The following is a 16,957-nucleotide window of genomic DNA, read 5'->3' as shown; positions in this document are numbered from 1 at the left end:
ATTTTGTTTTCCCTTCTTGGCATCTGAGCACCAAATCTTTTGTAAGGTCACACAGAAAGACAACAGAACCAGAGATTTAGCATCAGGGAGCCCTCTAATGCAGACAGCCGGGCCTTCTTTCTCCCCCTGCCTCTCTCTTTCCCAACCTTCCTGAAATTAAGCACTTTCCTTGGCACAGGTATTCAGTGATCACATTTGTGGTTTGGAAAGATAAACCAGGACAGCGTTTTGAGGGACAGGTCGTGCACAGCTTGGAGGCAGAAATAAAAAGAGACCCGTTGAGAGATTGCTCACCTAGTGCTTATGTGAGCCTGAGGTTTTCATCTAGGTGCCGCAGGATCGAAATGGAAAGGTTGCATTAGGCAAATGGTTGACACACGGGGATAGGGGATAGCTGGCCTGTTGTCAGTGGAAGTATGGATGCATTCGGAAATGTGTGCAGGTACGTTTGCTGTCCGCCTGTGATGCTCCGTGGGGCATCCTCCTGGGGAAGGGCTGTGAGTGGATTAGCTTGAGTTCCTACTCTGGAGTCACCCTGACTTATGCCAGCTGAGTTAAGTCAGCCTTTGACCTTTCATGTTTATGTGGTAGGTGCAGCAGAAGGAGAGAAAGCACAGTGCTCCCAAGCCCAGGCTTCGGCCTGTGACCTGCTCGGCTTTCAGGTCTGCCAGCAACATTTGCTAGCTGCCTCTCTTTGAGCAAGTTTCTTCACCATTTTTTAGCCTCAGAGCCCTCATCTGGAAGAGGGGGAGCAAGTGAGGTCTGGAGGTTCTTCGTTAGCTGTGTATGTAGCCACGTTCATAGTTAGTGGGTGATTTCTCTGACTCATTTTGGTAGGTGGTCTCACACATCTGCATTTCTGTGTAAAGATGTGATTTGAGGGCTGTTTCCCAGGCATGACAAGAAGACTATAGAGGTTCCAGGACGTGTTTGCCTACATTATCTCCATCTCCTGTACATGCATCCTTGTGAAGGGGTTGGGGCGGGGAGTGGTCTTGCTTACGGTAGAGGACATGGAAGTTCTGAGGTCCTAACACTATCATCATAGGTGGCAGGCAGATTACAGCCAAGAGTCGAGGTTTTGGAAATGCTGCCAGCCCCCTACAGGATTCTGCGTCAGGGAGAGGGGAACATTGATGTTATGTGATGCACAGTCTGTGTTGTGATGATGGAGGTGACTCCTGTCTGTTAGGCAGTGTCTGAATGCCAGCCCCACCAGCTGCTGTCTGAGGTACACAGCTCTGCTCTGGTCTCCACCCGTGCTGCCGCTCGGTTGGCTTTCATGTCTTTGGCAGCCAAATGATTAAAACTTAAAGGGTGGCAGTGCTTTTCTGTGAGGCCAGTGGAAGGGAGGAAGTTGAAGCCAGCCTCAGAACGGTACGTGCTGTTAGCAATGCTCCTCTAATTTCAGGTGACCCAGAGGAAGATGAATGGTTTTGTTGAAAAAAAGAAAAGTCGAAAGAGCCCACAAGTAAAAAGAAAAAAAAAAAAAAAGAAAAGTCCTCTTTGGAGAAGGCCAGTTTCAGCCAATGTTGTAGAGGAACATGGGGCTTTCTCTCTCTCTCTCTCTCTCTCTCTCTCTCTCTCTCTCCTCCCTTTCTCTCATTACCTGGTTAGGTGAGCTGCCTCACCCTATCCATTCTCCATCCTCTCTCATATTAAGGAGGCAGGTGATAAGGAAACCAACTGCCATCAGCAGTTTATTAAAGCAAGTCCTGGTGATGATTGGGAGTCTGTCCTCAGGCAGGAGAATATGAAGATATTCCTGCAGGCACAATTTTCCACAGTAGAGAAAGGAGTTCGCAATACTAGAAGCTCATCACCAGCTTCACCCAAAAGCGTTCCAAGTAAAATGTAGTGGTCGTTGAAAATGGAATATTCAGCATTGCACAGTTTACCCAGCCATTTCTACATAATTGGAATTATATTGTAAAAGCAGATTGCCCATCATGTGTTTGTTCTTTTTTTTTCTCCTGTTCAGTTCCTACAAAGGTCTCAATCAGCATCAAATAGTCACCAGGAGCTTCATGTTGTGCCTCTTTACAAGAATGAGTTCCTGAGGGAGACATTTAACTTCTCTAATTCTTAATTTCCTCTTCCATGAAATGAGTAGGATAGAGTAGCTTAGCATTCGTTTGTTCATTTCTATCCCAGCATTAAGAACAATGTAGTGTACCTGTCTCATGTCTAGGGATAGTCACCGTTGGGATCTCTTATAATGGCTGGTGGGCATTGCCATGTGTTCAGGTGGATGGACATTTCCAAGATATCACCTCTTTAGCTTGGTGACGATCCCTAACTCAAATTTGGGCCTGGATGAGGGCATCATTATTGTGTGGTCAAGCAGGTCCTCAAAACCGTTATTTTCACATGAGAAAAGTGGAAAGCAAGCTGCGTGTTCCTGCTTCTCCATGACTGAGTACTGTTGTCAGAGTGGTGCGTCTCCCTGCCTTTGTGCGCCAGAGATGTCGAGGTCTGTGGGAAGTCTGGGAACACCGGTTTCCTTCCCAAGGAGGATAACCATCACTCACACATGAGGAAGTAAATGCATGGAAAACAAAATGTGGAATGTTAGCACTTTATTATTAAAGTAGTTTGGCCGAAAGCCCTGATTAGACCACGTGTCCAGGAGAACAGTTTTATTTGGGCTGCATAAGTTCAAAGAAACCAGAATCCAAACTCCTGATAGTGTCCTGCTTTATCTTGTTTCTCACTAAAAGTTGGACACTGTCTCCCCGCTGCCCCCAGACTCTGAGTGAAGCAGAAGGGGTTTCCTGTGGAGCAGGCATGTGGCTCAGGGCATGGAAGCAAGGTATGACACCTGGCCCCACACACCACCATCCTGCTGTTGGTGTCTGATTGGGCCTGTGACCACGCCCCTCCTCCGTGGGCACATAGCCATGACCCCAGCAGTCTCCTGCAAGGGCCTGGTGTCCCTAGGCAGATGTTCAGTTTTGCAAACATGACCCCAAACTCTCATGTTCTCGTTTCTAATCCGCTGAGCATCCTCATGGACAATGCGTTTGTTTATTAAAATGCATCATCTGAAGTGACAGCATAACGCGCGTTTGCAGCCCTGGGTTAACACTCCAGGTCACAGTAACGATGCCTTCGGCATCTTCTGGTTCACCAACTCTTCAGAGTGTCCAGAATCCTCTTCCATATACAGAACCTCACATGATCCTAAGCAGAGAGCCCTTAGGTAATCCCTATCTGGAAACAAAACAACACCATCAAAACACTGCTCTGGGGATATTTATGTTACAAGTTGATACTTGAAATGGTTTAGTTTTTGAAAAGTTCTCCTAACTGGTCATTTTTCTTCCAGCAGGATGAGCCCTGTAGGCTAGAGGCATGAATACATGCGTTTGGAATGAATTTGGCGTCAGTTTTCCTCCCGCTGTCACTGTGGCCAGGCGTTCTCCTTCTCCTTTGCAGAGGGGAACTTGGGGAAAGTTCATTGCTCACATGAGCCACGTAGGGTATGTTTTTCACATGCTTTTTTGCCCTTTTGAAAAACGGGAGGAACAGCACGGAGCATCATTCCTCTTCGCGCTTGTCTCTTTCTGAACAGGGACATTTCTCAGAAGACTTTTTAAACAACGTGTCATTGGACTCCCAGCTGGAATGGTTTAATTGCTTTTGGATTCACACCGGGGGCATGTTGTGTGAGGGCCAAAAAGCAGTCATTTGGACGAGTTTACCACATTTCTGCCTCGGAGGTGTATTCCACCCTCTTGGTGTCTGGGCGCTGCAGGGCGGGGGGTGTGCAGGCGGGGCCCAGGTTCTCACCATAGCCGCGGGCAGGGAGGAGATGCTCTGCCACCTACAAATGCTGCTTTCTTCATGGGGTATCCTCTTCACCTCTTTTTCACCTCTGGCAGCTTCATTTTTTTTCCCCTTCCTCCTGTTGGAGGCAAGTGAGTTTCCCCAAAAGTTGGACGATGGGCTGAGAGTGTATTTTAAAGAGCAGTGGTACGTGTGCTGAAGGATGTGTTGCTCACCACCGTCCACTTCTGTATTTAGGGCCACTTGGCATAGTGGTTTGCAAGCATCCTGCTGGCTCTTGTCTCCCAATAGGGCTGCAACCTTTCTTTGTTTTTGTTTTCTTATCTCTAAAGAAGAATAGGAGTGCCTTTTTCAAAGATTTTTGTGAGCTGTGTGTGTGTGTGTGTGTGTGTGTGTTTGTGTCTGGTGAAAAAGTGCAGTGTTCCATGCAGGATCTCAGGGACCCATACACACTTAGGACAGTGGGCTGGTGCCTCTCCTATCTTAGCGTGGAGATGCCTCTTCCTGGTAATGGCAGAGCTGCTCCGCTCTAGGGTGAAGGGCTTCTACAGATTTCAGTGACAGCCGAAGGGCTCAAGCTTCTGGCTCAGATGCCTCCCTAACTGGCTGTCAGAGGGCCAGGTATTTAACCCCCTGAAAATCTCCCTTTTCCCATTTGTAAATAGCTGATAACACGTGGCTTTTTCAATTGGAGTCGGAGAGGGGGAGGTTGGGATGTGGCCACTGATGGGCGTAGGGTTTCAATTTGAGGTGATGACAACATTTTAAACTCGTGTTGTGGTATTGGAGTGCAGGGCTCTGAATATACAAAAATCCATTGGATTGGTCGGTATGCTTTAAATGGGCAAATTACACGATATGCGAATTATAGCTTATTAAAGATAAACAAAAATCTGTTACGACCAAATGAGTGACAGATGCACTTAGCACCGTGCCTGATGCTTGGTGAGTTCTTAAAAAGTGGATGCTGGCCACAGTCCTCTTCCTGGCGTCATACCCCATGACTCTTCTAAAGAATTGGAACACCCTGTGGTTCTGAAAAAATGAATATATTGTATTAGATTTTCAGAATCTTTAATCAGCTTTGTTGTCCAAAATTGACTGGGATGTGTTTATATCATACACACTGTAAATTGAATTGGTGAGCTCTTCACCAAACTGCTCAGGATTTAATATTTTCACTTAATTTCATCTGGCCTCTCTTTAGGGGAGTCTTCATTCAGGAAGATGGGCTGTTCCCAGAGGCTGTAAAATGTGCACATAGGATTCTTGACAGTCCTTTGTTTCCTGGCTGGAGGGTGGGTGGAGGTGTTTGTGACACAGTAGGAGCAGATCCTCAGTAGTTATTTGAAGACCCTTGAAAGCAATCCTTATCACAATGCAGATATTCCTATATTTAGTTTTTTTGTAGTGATCTTTTTATTCTGAAAACTACCAGTTCTATAGCTAGTGTAGCTGCTTGTATAGGGGGGTGGGCAGGGAGGTAGAGCCTTCCAAATGAACTCCTGTGCACATTTCCTGGGTGTGTTTCTCCTAGTGTGCTGTGAATACTCAACAGATGTCCTTGTTCAGATCCAGAGGTGGGCCAGAAATCTTATAATTTACTTCAGATGTGGTCAGCTTTTCAGAATTCATCCTCTTAAATGCAGAATTGTTTTGAAACCGCAGACTTCAAAACACTGCACTCATTTGTTCTGCGTTCCTTGTCTTCTTTCTGGAGAGTGATAAAGCCTGGAATCCCTCTCCGCCCACTGCCTGCCATCCCATAAGGCCTGTTTGCCCAGATGTCCCTCCCCAGGCCCTGCTTTGGCACATTCAGGAATGCAAATGTCTCAGAGCCCCTCTGATGTGGGCATAGGCCGGTCATCGTTGTACTTAGTCTCATCCTGTCCTCAGCTCCTTTGGGGGCCGAGCGGGGCAAGAAACCATTTTTCAATGACAGAACCCACTCATCCTGATTTATGGTCTTTTTGTTGCCCTGGTCTTTATATTCTCATAAAGGTCCTATGCCAGTTTAAACTTCAGTACCAGGAGTTACTTAGCAGCATATGCAGGAAACACGTTTACATGGCAAATCTGTCCGACCCCCTTACTTTACATCGTTGCTTATAACTATTTACAGGTTTAGATCCTGGGACCAGTGGCAACCAAGTTTTGATTATAGAAAAATATTCTATGACTTTAATTTGTAAGTTCACACAGAAAATTTAATTTGCCTTAAAAATCCTTTTTAATCAATTTTTTCCTGTTAGATATAATATGCATATATATTTATTTAAAGATTTTATTTGAGAGAGTGAGAGAGTGCTATAGGAGGGGGGGAGTAGCAGAAGGAGAGGGAGAAGTGGAGCCCAGTGCAGGGACCTGGGGATACGGGGCTCGATCCTAGGACCCCAGGACCCCAGGACCCCAGGACCTTGATCTGAGCCAAAGGCAGACGCTCCTCATATATACATATGCTCCTCATATATACATATATATGAAAATCAAAGTGGTAGGAATTTCACAAACACCACGTAAACCCATGGAAGTTGCCGGTGATGCTGGGGTTCTGGGTGCCCAGAGCCCACTGTGGGTTTCCTGTCTGCTCTTCTGGCCTGGCCTTGGCTCCTGGCATGAGTGAGCTGTGGCCATGAGATTCTAATGGCACATGTGCTGACCTCCTCTGCTTGCCCTGGTGGAGCATGTGACTGCAGCCACTAAGCTAAAGGAGCCCTTTCTGCCCAGGGCAAATGGGGTTACAGCACGCACACATGCTGCATTAAAACCCTCCTGAACTGTTGGCACAAGGTTGGCAGACATTCCATTGTTTTCAGACAATAGTGACTCAAAGTTGAACTGGCTCCAGGGAGCAAGCGCAGCTTTTGTACAGTAACAAGGATTTAATGCCAGCCAATTGATGGAGTCTGTCTTCCCCAAGTCGGGACGCCTGGTAATGACACGAAGCTTACATTTAAATATCTGGCTCCAGATCAGAAGCTTGGCGTGCTTCTCTTTTCCCCTCCGTCACACACTCTTCTTTATTTACAGTGATTCTCTTTTTGTCTCTTTGATTTGTTTTGGGGGGTGGGACAGGGAGCAGGTCTCATTTTACGTAATTTTGGGGTAGGTCCAGCGCCTTTGCTGGGTCGGTGCCTCTGCCAGCAGACGTTGCAGCCCAGCTTCCCATGATGGCTGTTGTTCGTCTCTCTCTCTCTCTCTCTCTCTCTCTCTCTCTCTCAAGTAAAGCAAAGGCTTCAGAACCCTCTTGGTTTAGGTCAGACTCCAAGGCAGCTCATGCTATCCCACAACTTCTGTCCGACTCCACACGGGGACTTCTGTCTCCTAGTACCCTCATGAAAAACATCAGGATGGTGGCCTGGTGTTCTGCTCAGGTGCCTTCATTAGCACACAGTCACTAGCAAGGTCGGGGCATCTGGTTATGGGAAGGCATGGAGACGGGCCAGAGTGGACGCACGGGTGGTCTTGCCCGCTCTGTTCAATGGACATTGCTGCCTTCAAATGCAGCTCCTGGGCATCACCTTTACAGTAGGAGCTTTGAAGATCAGCCTCCTCCTCTACCTGACTCCTTCCTCTGAAGTACACATAGCAGTTTATATTCTTTATTTTAAATACTTGAGCGATTCCTGGAGGGCAGATAAGAGGGGGCAGCTAGTTTTGTAGTTCAGGGAATTGAGGCTCAGATGTGTTTGGTGATCTGGGAAGTAAAAATCAAAACCAAGCAAAGCACATCCCTATGAGAGAGAGAGATGTGGGGAGGGTTTTCATGGGCTGTCTCATGGACCTCCCCCAGGAACCTCCTTACCATCCGATGTGTGCGCTGAGCTTCTACGGGGCAGGGCTTTAGGTTCCAGCTCCCTGGAGCTATAAACGTGAACTCCTCCTTGGGAAAATGTGGCTCTTTCCACCTTATTGACGATGGTGGGATTGCCAGAGAGAGTTTTCTAAAGTAACTTGCCTTGCCCAGTTTCCTTTTCATCCCTTTTTGGGAGCAACTCTGAGCTTCTCAGGCATGAAGCGACCCTAAATCAAAATATCAGCCTTTAGATGTAAAGATTTTACTTCCCGTGGTGTGAAAACACTTGTCTATAGGCCATTTAACCTTCGGAGTATGTGTATACAAATCAATATATTTGTCTCTGTTCATTAATGTAAAGCTATTTGTATCTGAGTACAATACAATTTCCTAATACAGTTCACCGTGATAAATGCTTTTTTTCTCTCCTTGAAGAAACGGGTCCAATTATTCCTTTTAATTGGAGAGAGCATGCAGAGTCCTCCATCCTCCTCTCTCTCTCTCTCTCTCTCTCTCTCTCTCTCTCTCTCTGTGTGTGTGTGTCTCTCTCTGTTTCTTATGTTCACAGGGTTTAGTCTTTCCCTGTGAGAGTGAATGTTTTTTTTCCTTTCTCCTTCTCGAGAATCTTACAAATTAAGACAAAAGATAATTACTTGGAAGGGTAAAACTGGCAGGTTCCCACGACACTTAAAATTAATGAGCTGTTGAGGACAAAATATACCTTGTCTCTGGCTCCATCACACCCCCCACCCTCCCCACCCCTTCTCCCCTTTCTTCCCATTTAACACATGATTTGACTTTTTGGCTGTGTTTGCCATTTGGGTATACCGCTGCTGTAAAATAGCGAGGTGGTTACAGAAAGTGGATTCATTTGAAAGCTATCTCTTTGTTTGCAATTCAATGTTAATTTTATTCAGTTTTTAATTTTTATATTTTTGAGAGCTTTCTCTTCTTCCGACGATCGGATCAAAACAGTCTGTGGTAGAAAGCAGTGCTGTGGTTCACGAGGCATCGGTTTGGCTGATAATAATCGTACATGCTTTCCCCCTTGTGATTGTGGTACCCCACGGCTTCCATCGTGGTTTCCCTGAGGAGTGGGTTCCGTGCTGGCAGAGGCCAAAGCTCTTCCTGGGCATCAGGCTAGCACCTGAGCTGGGCCAGGTGCAGGTAATGTTGATGGAGGATCTGTTTTTTTCCAGATCTCTGGAAGCTCTCACTGGCTCACCTCCGTGCTGCTCTTAACAGATTTCCTTGAAGTCCCGTTTTAGTAACTGGCCTTGCCCCATGGTTTGTTTGGAAAGGAGTAGTATGAAACTGTGAGCACTGGTGTCCTGCTACATCTCTGACATCGACTCTGTCAGAAGGAGTATGGTGATCCGTACATGCCAACACTTGGCCAGTGCGTGCTTCATGGCCCACTAGCCTCTTTCTAGGTGAATCTTTTCTCATTGATTCCTCAAAGCAACCCCATGAAGTAGGAAATAGGGAACAAAGGCTTGGGCAGGGGCTAGCCCAAGTTCAAATAGCAAATGATTTCTGGACTCCTATATAGGTAGCTTCTTCTCAGAGCCAGAGAATTTTGGGGGTTCGTGAATAGAGATGTAAGTGCAGAGTCTGCCAAATCTCTGGGAACTGTGATAGAGCTAACCATGGAAAAGCTGCTCCAGCCTAGTGATGTCAGGCTGCTCCTCTTTCCTCTCCTCCCCTCCCCTCCCCTCCCCTCCCCTCCCCTCCCCTCCCCTCAACAGAGTACATGAGCTGAGGGAGAGGGAGAAGTAGACTCCTTGCTGAGCATGGAGTCAGGCTGTGGGGCTCAGTCCCAGGACCGCTGAGCCAAACGCTGACACTTAATCCCCTGAGCCACCCAGCACTCCTCTACTATCTGTTTTTTGGTTGTTTTTTTTTTTTTTTTTTAAGATTTTATTTATTCGTGAGTGACAGAGAGAGAGGCAGAGACACAGGCAGAGGGAGAAGCAGGCTCCTGCAGGGAGCCCTATGTGGGACTCCATCCCGGGTCTCCAGCATCACACCCTGGGCCCAAGGCGGCACTAAACCACTGAGCCACCTAGGCTGCCCTACTGTCTGTTTTCGTATGCTGTCTCTTTCAGTACATAGTTGCAAGTGACATATATGAAGAAAATCGGTCTCAGGATAAAATATAGTTGGAAAAGGGAGGAATTTTTGTGGATGATTTTACTCTGGTATCACACTCAAACTCAAGCAGTGGTAGTTTCCTGAAGGTCTGTTGGTACAGCCATCTGAACTGGTCCAGTGACGTTTTCCCACTCTGTTACATTATCAATTGGGGATGCATGGGGGGAGTCAGTGGTTGAGCATCTGCCTTCAGCTCAGGGTGTGATTTCGGGGGGGGGGGGGGCGGCGAGGAGGGGGGTCCTGAGATTGAGTTCTGCATCAGGCTCCCCTGCAGGGAGCCTGTTTCTCCCTCTGCCTGTGTCTCTGCCTCTCTCTGTGTGTCTCTCATGAATAAATTAACAAAATCTTAAAAAAAAAAAATCCATCAGTTCACCTTGGGTTTTGTATGGATCTCTTACCTGTGCACAGCTTTGTAACATTTTGTGTCAATCATTTGAAAATAATGTTTCACCAAGTACCTCTTCCAGTTGTCACCACCTTTCACTAAACACTTTGAAACAATCCTGCATCTCCTGGCCTCACCAGAGAAGGCTTCCAGCGTGGGGGAGGCTTTGGAACTGAGGGTGGCAGATGAAGCTCTTCTACAATTGTAATTTTTGCCTGAAGTCACGAATTCCATCACTGGCAGGAAAGACTATTAGTTCTTTTTCACGACAGGATGACTGGATTCATCTTTGAGGAAACAGTGGACAAATCACTACATCAGTTCTTCTTTCAAATAAAAACAGTGTTCCATGAAGAAAACAGCTAGCTTTACAACCTAAACCGTCATACAAGTTGCCTTTCCCTAGAAATGATCTACTTTGATATGCAGGAGAAGTACTTCCTGTGTACCTGCATTTTGTCACACAAAGCATGTGCACCCAAGGGTTGGGATTTAGTACCTTTAACAATTTGTACTGCTTTATCAATCCCTGAGATGAAAGCTGGCTTTTCTTTCCTTCGTTCATCCTTTTTATCTGCTAATAATTGGTAATGATGTATCTACTACTTAGGAGTATAGTTTGCTGCTTCTGCACTGAAGGCACCTGCCCCCTGGTTTTTGTGTTTGTTTTTTAAATATTTAATTTATTTATTCATGAGTGATACAAACAGAGAGGCAGAGACGAGGTTGAGGGAAAAGGCAGCTGATGTGGGACTTGATCCCAGGATCCTGGGATCACGACCTGAGCTGAAGGCAGACATTCAACAACTGAGCCACCCAGGTGCCCCATTTGTTTTTAAGAGAGAGCAGGTGAGGGCAGCCCCAGTGGCGCAGCGGTTTAGCGCTGCTTGCCACCCATGGCGGGATCCTGGGGACCCGGGATCGAGTTCCACGTCAGGCTCCCTTCTCCCTCTGCCTGTGTCTCTGCCCCCTCCCCCCCGAATAAATAAATAAAATCTTAAAAAAAAAAAAAAGCAGGTGAGGGTAGAGGGGGCAGAGGCAGAGAAAGAATCTTAAGCAGACCCCACGCCCAGTACAGAGCTCCACAATGTGCTAGATCTCATGACCCTGAGATCATGACCTGAGCAGAAACCAAGAGTTGAACACTCAACCCACGGAACTACCCAGGTGCCCCAATGTGGACGTATTTTTTATTTCTTTTGTGTACATACAAGGGAGTGGAATTTCTGGGTCATATGGTAACTGCTTCACTTTTGGACAAAAATCTGGCCCATTTCCCAAAGTGGCCACGACATCTTACACATTCCCACCAGCAACAAATGAGAGTTAGAATATCTCCCAAGTCCTCACCAACACTCCCCATTATCTGTCCTATGAGGGGGGCCATCCTAGTGGATGTGAAGTAGTTGGTGTCTCTTGGTGGTTTTGATTAGCTTTTCACTGATGCTCATCCATCTTCTTTTCGTATCATTAAGTGAGAAAGGCATATAAGTATCTTGGTCTAATTACAAAAATAGTTTTGACCTAGGGGACCCCCTGAAAGGGTCTCTGGTTCCCCCGGGGGTCAGGTCATTCATTAAACCAGTAGAGAATACGAAGTGTGTCTTCAGCGCTTGTTTCTTCTTGCTCAGGCAGGGCATCCACAGCACCTTTTTTTTTTTTTTTTTTTAAGATTTTATTTATTTATTCATGAGAGAGACAGAGACAGAGGGAGCAGGCTCCATGCAGGGAGCCTGATGTGGGACTTGATCCCAGGTCTCCAGGATCACACCCTGGACTGAAGGCGGCATTAAACTGCTGAGCCACCCAGGCTACCCAGCACATCTTTTTTTTACCACGAAACCGGTTTCAGCTTAGGCCAGCCACTTGCCTATATGGAAGCCCTTCTTGCTGCTCTGGGTAGGGAAGATAGAAAGCAAGAAGAGGTCTTGCCCACATAGTCTGATGCCTTAGTAATCTGAGCTGATCCTTCTGAATGTGCGCTCAGGAGGCCTCCCAAACCTCGGTGCGGAAACGTGCGTTATCCCCAGGCTACAGACGAGAACACTGAGGACCAGATACACCAATGCTGTTGAAAAAAAGACAGTGCTGGGAATTGAGCTGCTATGTAACACACTGTCAATACACAAGGGGACAGGCCCATTGAAGACAAAATCTTTCTAACCAAATGAAGGGAAGTGATTACAGAATTGGTGGTACTTTTGTGGCAGTGACAGCACAGAGGAGGAAGGAATATTTGTGGGTTTTTTTTTTTTAAACGATTTTATTTATTAATGAAAGAGAGAGAGAGAGGGAGGCAGAGACACAAGCAGAGGGAAAAGCAGGCTCCATGCAGGGAGCCTGATGTGGGACTTGATCCTGGGTCTCCAGGATCAGGCCCTGGGCTGAAGGTGGTGCTAAACTGCTGAGCCACCAGGGCTGCCCAGGAAGGAATATTTGATTGAGATTACCCCCACCTCCCCAAAGCCAAAACAATAAACCTCAAAGAAGCCAACTTCCATGCTGTTTCAATAAAGGAGTGGTGCTCACTTCTCTAGGAAATTGGTGAGTGGTCAGGAATTGCCCAGATTCATGTTCCTTAGCTTGAGTTTTAATCACCCTGAAGTATGACTTCTTACGGATGCTGCTTTTGTCTTGAAAGTGAGCACAGATACTGCCAGCTTTGGTGTGATTGATGGGCTCTGACAAAGCACAGTTACTTACACTTAGAATAAATGCCAACCAGTTGAAGCTCTCCATTCTCCCTGTAACTAAGAGTATCCAGCAGAACGTCACACCATGGCGGATCACACACCATATTTTGGTCTTTCACTGCGCAGGATTGAAAATCTGTTTAGAAGAGGTAGTCACTGGAACGCCTGGGTGGCTTGGTGGTTGAATGTCTGCCTTGGGCTCAGGTCATGATCTCGGGGTCCTGGGATTGAGTCCTGCATCAGGCTCCCCATAGGGAGCCTGCTTCTCCCTCTGCCTGTGTCCTGCTTCTCTCTCTGTCGCTCATTAATAAATACAATCTTTAAAAAACAAAACTAAAAAAACAAACACAAACAAACAAAAAAACTAGGTAGTCAGTGGTCCTGGGAGGAAATTTCTGAGATCAAGGTTTGCAGCCATTCCAGGCGAGGCAAATGTAAATATAAATCCTTCTCATATCGCCTACCTCATAGTAACAAGTGGTCAAAAGAAGCCAGTGTAAGATAATCAGGAGGAAATGCAGAGGACTCTCTTAGCATTTGAAAATACCAGGTGAGCTTTCTAAGCATAAAATTAAAGGGTTAAAATGGGTTAGCAGATTTAGCATCATAACAGATGGAAAAGCAAATGACAGATAACAGGAAAATATTTGCAACCTCCAAGGCATCACAGTAATTTAAAGGACATGACGGAGGTGATGGAGGTGTGGGCTTATGTCTGGAGGTGGCTGTCCTCAGAAGAGAGGCTTCTTGTTTCTGAGCCCTCTGAAGCGGGCCGTGGGTGGAGGGGAGCGTGGCTTCCTCCCCCAGCAGCTTGAGGCCTCCACTCAGAGGAGGCAATGACTTCCTGCTGCTGGCCAGTGGTGCATTCACCTCCTGGAAATCCTCCTGGAAATCCGCACAGCCCAGCCAGGGCAGGCCCAGCCGGAGAGGGAGGGCAGTGACTGGTGATCGCACTGGCCTGTAAGACTCCCCGTTGTCAGCAGATGCCCCAGGAGCCCTTCTCAAAGGACAAATGCAAGGGTTCACTTCCTGCCACCATCGCTGGGATGGTTTGAGGGCAGGGGAGACCTGTGGCACAGGGGCAATAGAAGGCTCAGGGATTCCGTGGAGGGGTCCGGACCCACGGGTCTGGCATGTCAAGCCCCAGCTGTTGCATAGAAGTTGGAACTCACGACAGGAACAGAGTTGAAGTGGATGACACAAATGCGAGCCTTGCTCTCCTCTTCTGAATTGCCTAGGTAGCTGGCACCAGGCGTGTACTTGGTCCCCGTTGTACCTGGGGCCCGGGGCGGTGGGCTTGGGAGGCAGGCCAAGGCCAGCCTGCCAGTGCTACGGTCACCGGCAAGTAGGACTCTGGCAAGCACTCTTCTCCTCCACCCTGCTGGCTTCATCTGTAAAATGGGTGTGATGATCACGTCCAGCCTGTCCCTTTGGATTCAAAGGCTGAGTGTGCTTCACCGCTGTAGCTGGCTCCCCTGGCTTGTGGTCGACAATGTAATGTGATGGCTGTTAGTGCTGTTAGGGCTTCTGGAATAGAAGTGGGGTGACTCCAGCTCAGATGTGCACTCTGTCTCTGTCTGTGTTGTGTCTCTGTCTGTCTCTCTCTCTCTCTCTCTCTCTCTCTCTCTCTCTCTCTCGCTTCTCTGGTCTCCAATGGGGCTGGGACCACAGCTGTGTTCCTGACAGCACATATTCAGTCTCAGAATGCGTAACTTTAAATCTGAGCATCTATGATCTTATCTGAGATCTTCTGTATCTTCCTACGTGGGGTGGTTCTGTTCTCAGGATGGCAACCGTTTGTGTTCATGTCTTCATTTTAATTTCTCTTTTTATTTAAGGTATGATAATTGATATTCTGAGGGCTGCTGGGTTTTTTTGGTTTTGTTTTGGTAGCGATTTTTAAAAATAGATTTTTCAACTGTTTTAAAGCAATTAACTACTTGGACATGCTTATAATGTTTTTTCGGGGGCTTCTTTTGTTTGTTTGTTTGTTTATTTGTTTTTAAATCTCTGGGCCTGGATTTATTCCTGGTTTTTATGGCGGGAGGGAGGTGGTGTTTTGTCTTGGGGTTTGTTCTGAGCGTGTGTGGGACTCAAAGACTGTCCAGAACGTTTTCTTTTTCTTTGACATCAGAAGATAATCAGGCGCTCTATGGTAACATACCTAGTGTCATAACCTCATTCATTCTTCTTCCTTTCTAGTTTTCAATGGTTCCAGTAGGTCATCACGGGAGAAAGAACCTGTTCAGAAACATAAAAGCAAAGAGGCCACTCCGGGGAAGGAGAAGCACAGCGATCACCGGGCTGACAGCCGGAGGGAACAGGCTTCAGCGGCCCACCCCCCAGCGGCCCCGTCCACGGGTTCCTCGGCCAAGGGGCTCGCTGCTAACCACCACCACCCCCCTCTGCATCGGTCGGCTCAGGAGTTACGGAAACAGGTAAAGCCCGCCCTGGTCCACATGGTGCCCGCCTGCCAGATGCCACCTCCCCTGTCACCAACGTAACAGAAGGGGATTTGTGAGTAGGAGCCTCAAGAAATCCATAATGTGAGGGCTCGCAGAGCAGGAGGGTGATGCTCACAGGTAGGATGCTGAGGGAACCTTGTCTTTGCACAGAGGGGTTCGTGTGTGTGAACATCTGTCAGCTGGTCTCTTGGGTCAGCTGGTGTGTTGGTGCGGTTGTGTGCATCCCTGGAGCATGCCCCAGGGTCTCATGTGTGGGGATGTATTGGAGCCGGGCAAAGAGAACTTGCCTCCTTCACTATGCCTCTTCCACCCCCATGTCTGGGGCACTATATGAGTTAGAGGCTCAACCTGTTGTTTTCTCTGGTTGAGCCCAGAGCAGCTTCACCCTGAAACCAGGCCCGTAAGCTGCCTAGTGCTGTCTGGGGATGGTCCTAGACTGCTCTGTTCTTAATGTGACAGGTTTGCCTCTCCGCCAGGACTCACAAGCAGATGTGTGTGGGCACCCGCACTGCTAAGCAGTGCCCCCTGTGCTGGGGTGCGGTGGGGGGCACTTAGCAGAGCACATTGCAGCCTGGCCCTCAGGATCACCTGAGGTCAGGCGTTCCTGGCTCTCCAGCCCCGGCTCCTACCACCATCCCCAGGAGACTGCACAGATCCTCTTCGAAAACGCTCAGGAATGGCCTCAGGGTCAGCTGCTGGTGTTGTTAGTATCCTGAGACCGTGATTTCTCCCCCGGTGGATACGGGCGGAGAAAGGCAGGTGCCTGTTGGCACGCAGTCAGTCAAGGGTTGGGTACCCCTGGCCGGTGCCATTCCGCGGATCCCGCTGCTCCCGCTGCTCCCGCTGCTCCTGTGCTCAATGCATTTTAAAGTCAGGGAGCCGCGGGGATCCTGGATGAGCTCTCCTCACTGGGCGTTATGACCCAGAGCTAAGATTTCTCCAGAGTAGACCAGAGACCCTAATCTTTAAAGACTGAGTCAAGGTGAGTATTTGAGGAGCTTTCCTGAGCGGCAGTATTATTTAGAATAACTATGAGATGGTGGGAACCTGGTGGGTTTCCTCCCTTTGTGGAGCTGCTCTTTACATAACAGCCTTTTTTCTTGATGACAGGGATTTCTCCCTGAACGTGTGTATTCGTATGCATACACACAGGAGGGTGGTGTGTGTGTACACATATATTATTAGTCATAACCTTAACTTTTAAAAGCGATTCAGCTCTTTGGGTGGGTGGGGCAAACGAGGTAAGCATCTTCAGAGTGGTGTTTCCAGGAACCTCACATCCTACTTCTTCATCCTTTGCTCTCTTGAGATACCGAGCAAGTAGTTGCAGCCTGTTTTACACATTGCACACTCTTCCTGAAACACAGACCTCATCGTTTTCCTAGAGAGCACAACTTCACATGATTTGGGAATTGGTCAGTGCTGGGCTGTGTGCTTGTTTGTAGGTGGGATTGTAGGTGTTGGCGGTGTGGCCTGTAGTGGGAGCAGGTGCTTTCAGAGGTTGAGGACTCCTTCCCCCGCCCCCCTCCCGTTTTCCCTTTTTTGTTGGGAGCATCCTGTGCTTATTAACTTGGGTCTTCCCCTTTCTCTGACGAAGGCCTTCCCTCCTATAGTTCACTGCCTACCTGGTGCAGCTCTGTTCATCCCAGGCTCTTTGTTTTTCAATCCAAGTTTT

At 47.7% G+C, this 16,957-nt stretch overlaps 1 protein-coding gene across 7 annotated transcripts in view; it reads left to right on the top strand.

Moving 5' to 3' along the window:
• The window catches only part of JARID2 (jumonji and AT-rich interaction domain containing 2), a 259,185-nt gene that overhangs the window by 216,385 nt on the left and 25,843 nt on the right, over positions 1–16,957 (top strand). For all 7 annotated transcript variants that reach the window (XM_072729081.1, XM_072729083.1, XM_072729078.1 and 4 more), the window contains one exon: positions 15,020–15,255. In XM_072729081.1, the coding sequence (XP_072585182.1) occupies positions 15,020–15,255 (236 nt within the window). The remainder of the gene's footprint in view (positions 1–15,019; positions 15,256–16,957) is intronic.

This window comes from Vulpes vulpes, chromosome 12 (genome assembly GCF_048418805.1).
Source record: "Vulpes vulpes isolate BD-2025 chromosome 12, VulVul3, whole genome shotgun sequence".
NCBI classification, from domain to species: domain Eukaryota; kingdom Metazoa; phylum Chordata; class Mammalia; order Carnivora; family Canidae; genus Vulpes; species Vulpes vulpes.
This window is presented reverse-complemented; position numbering and strand designations above follow the sequence as displayed.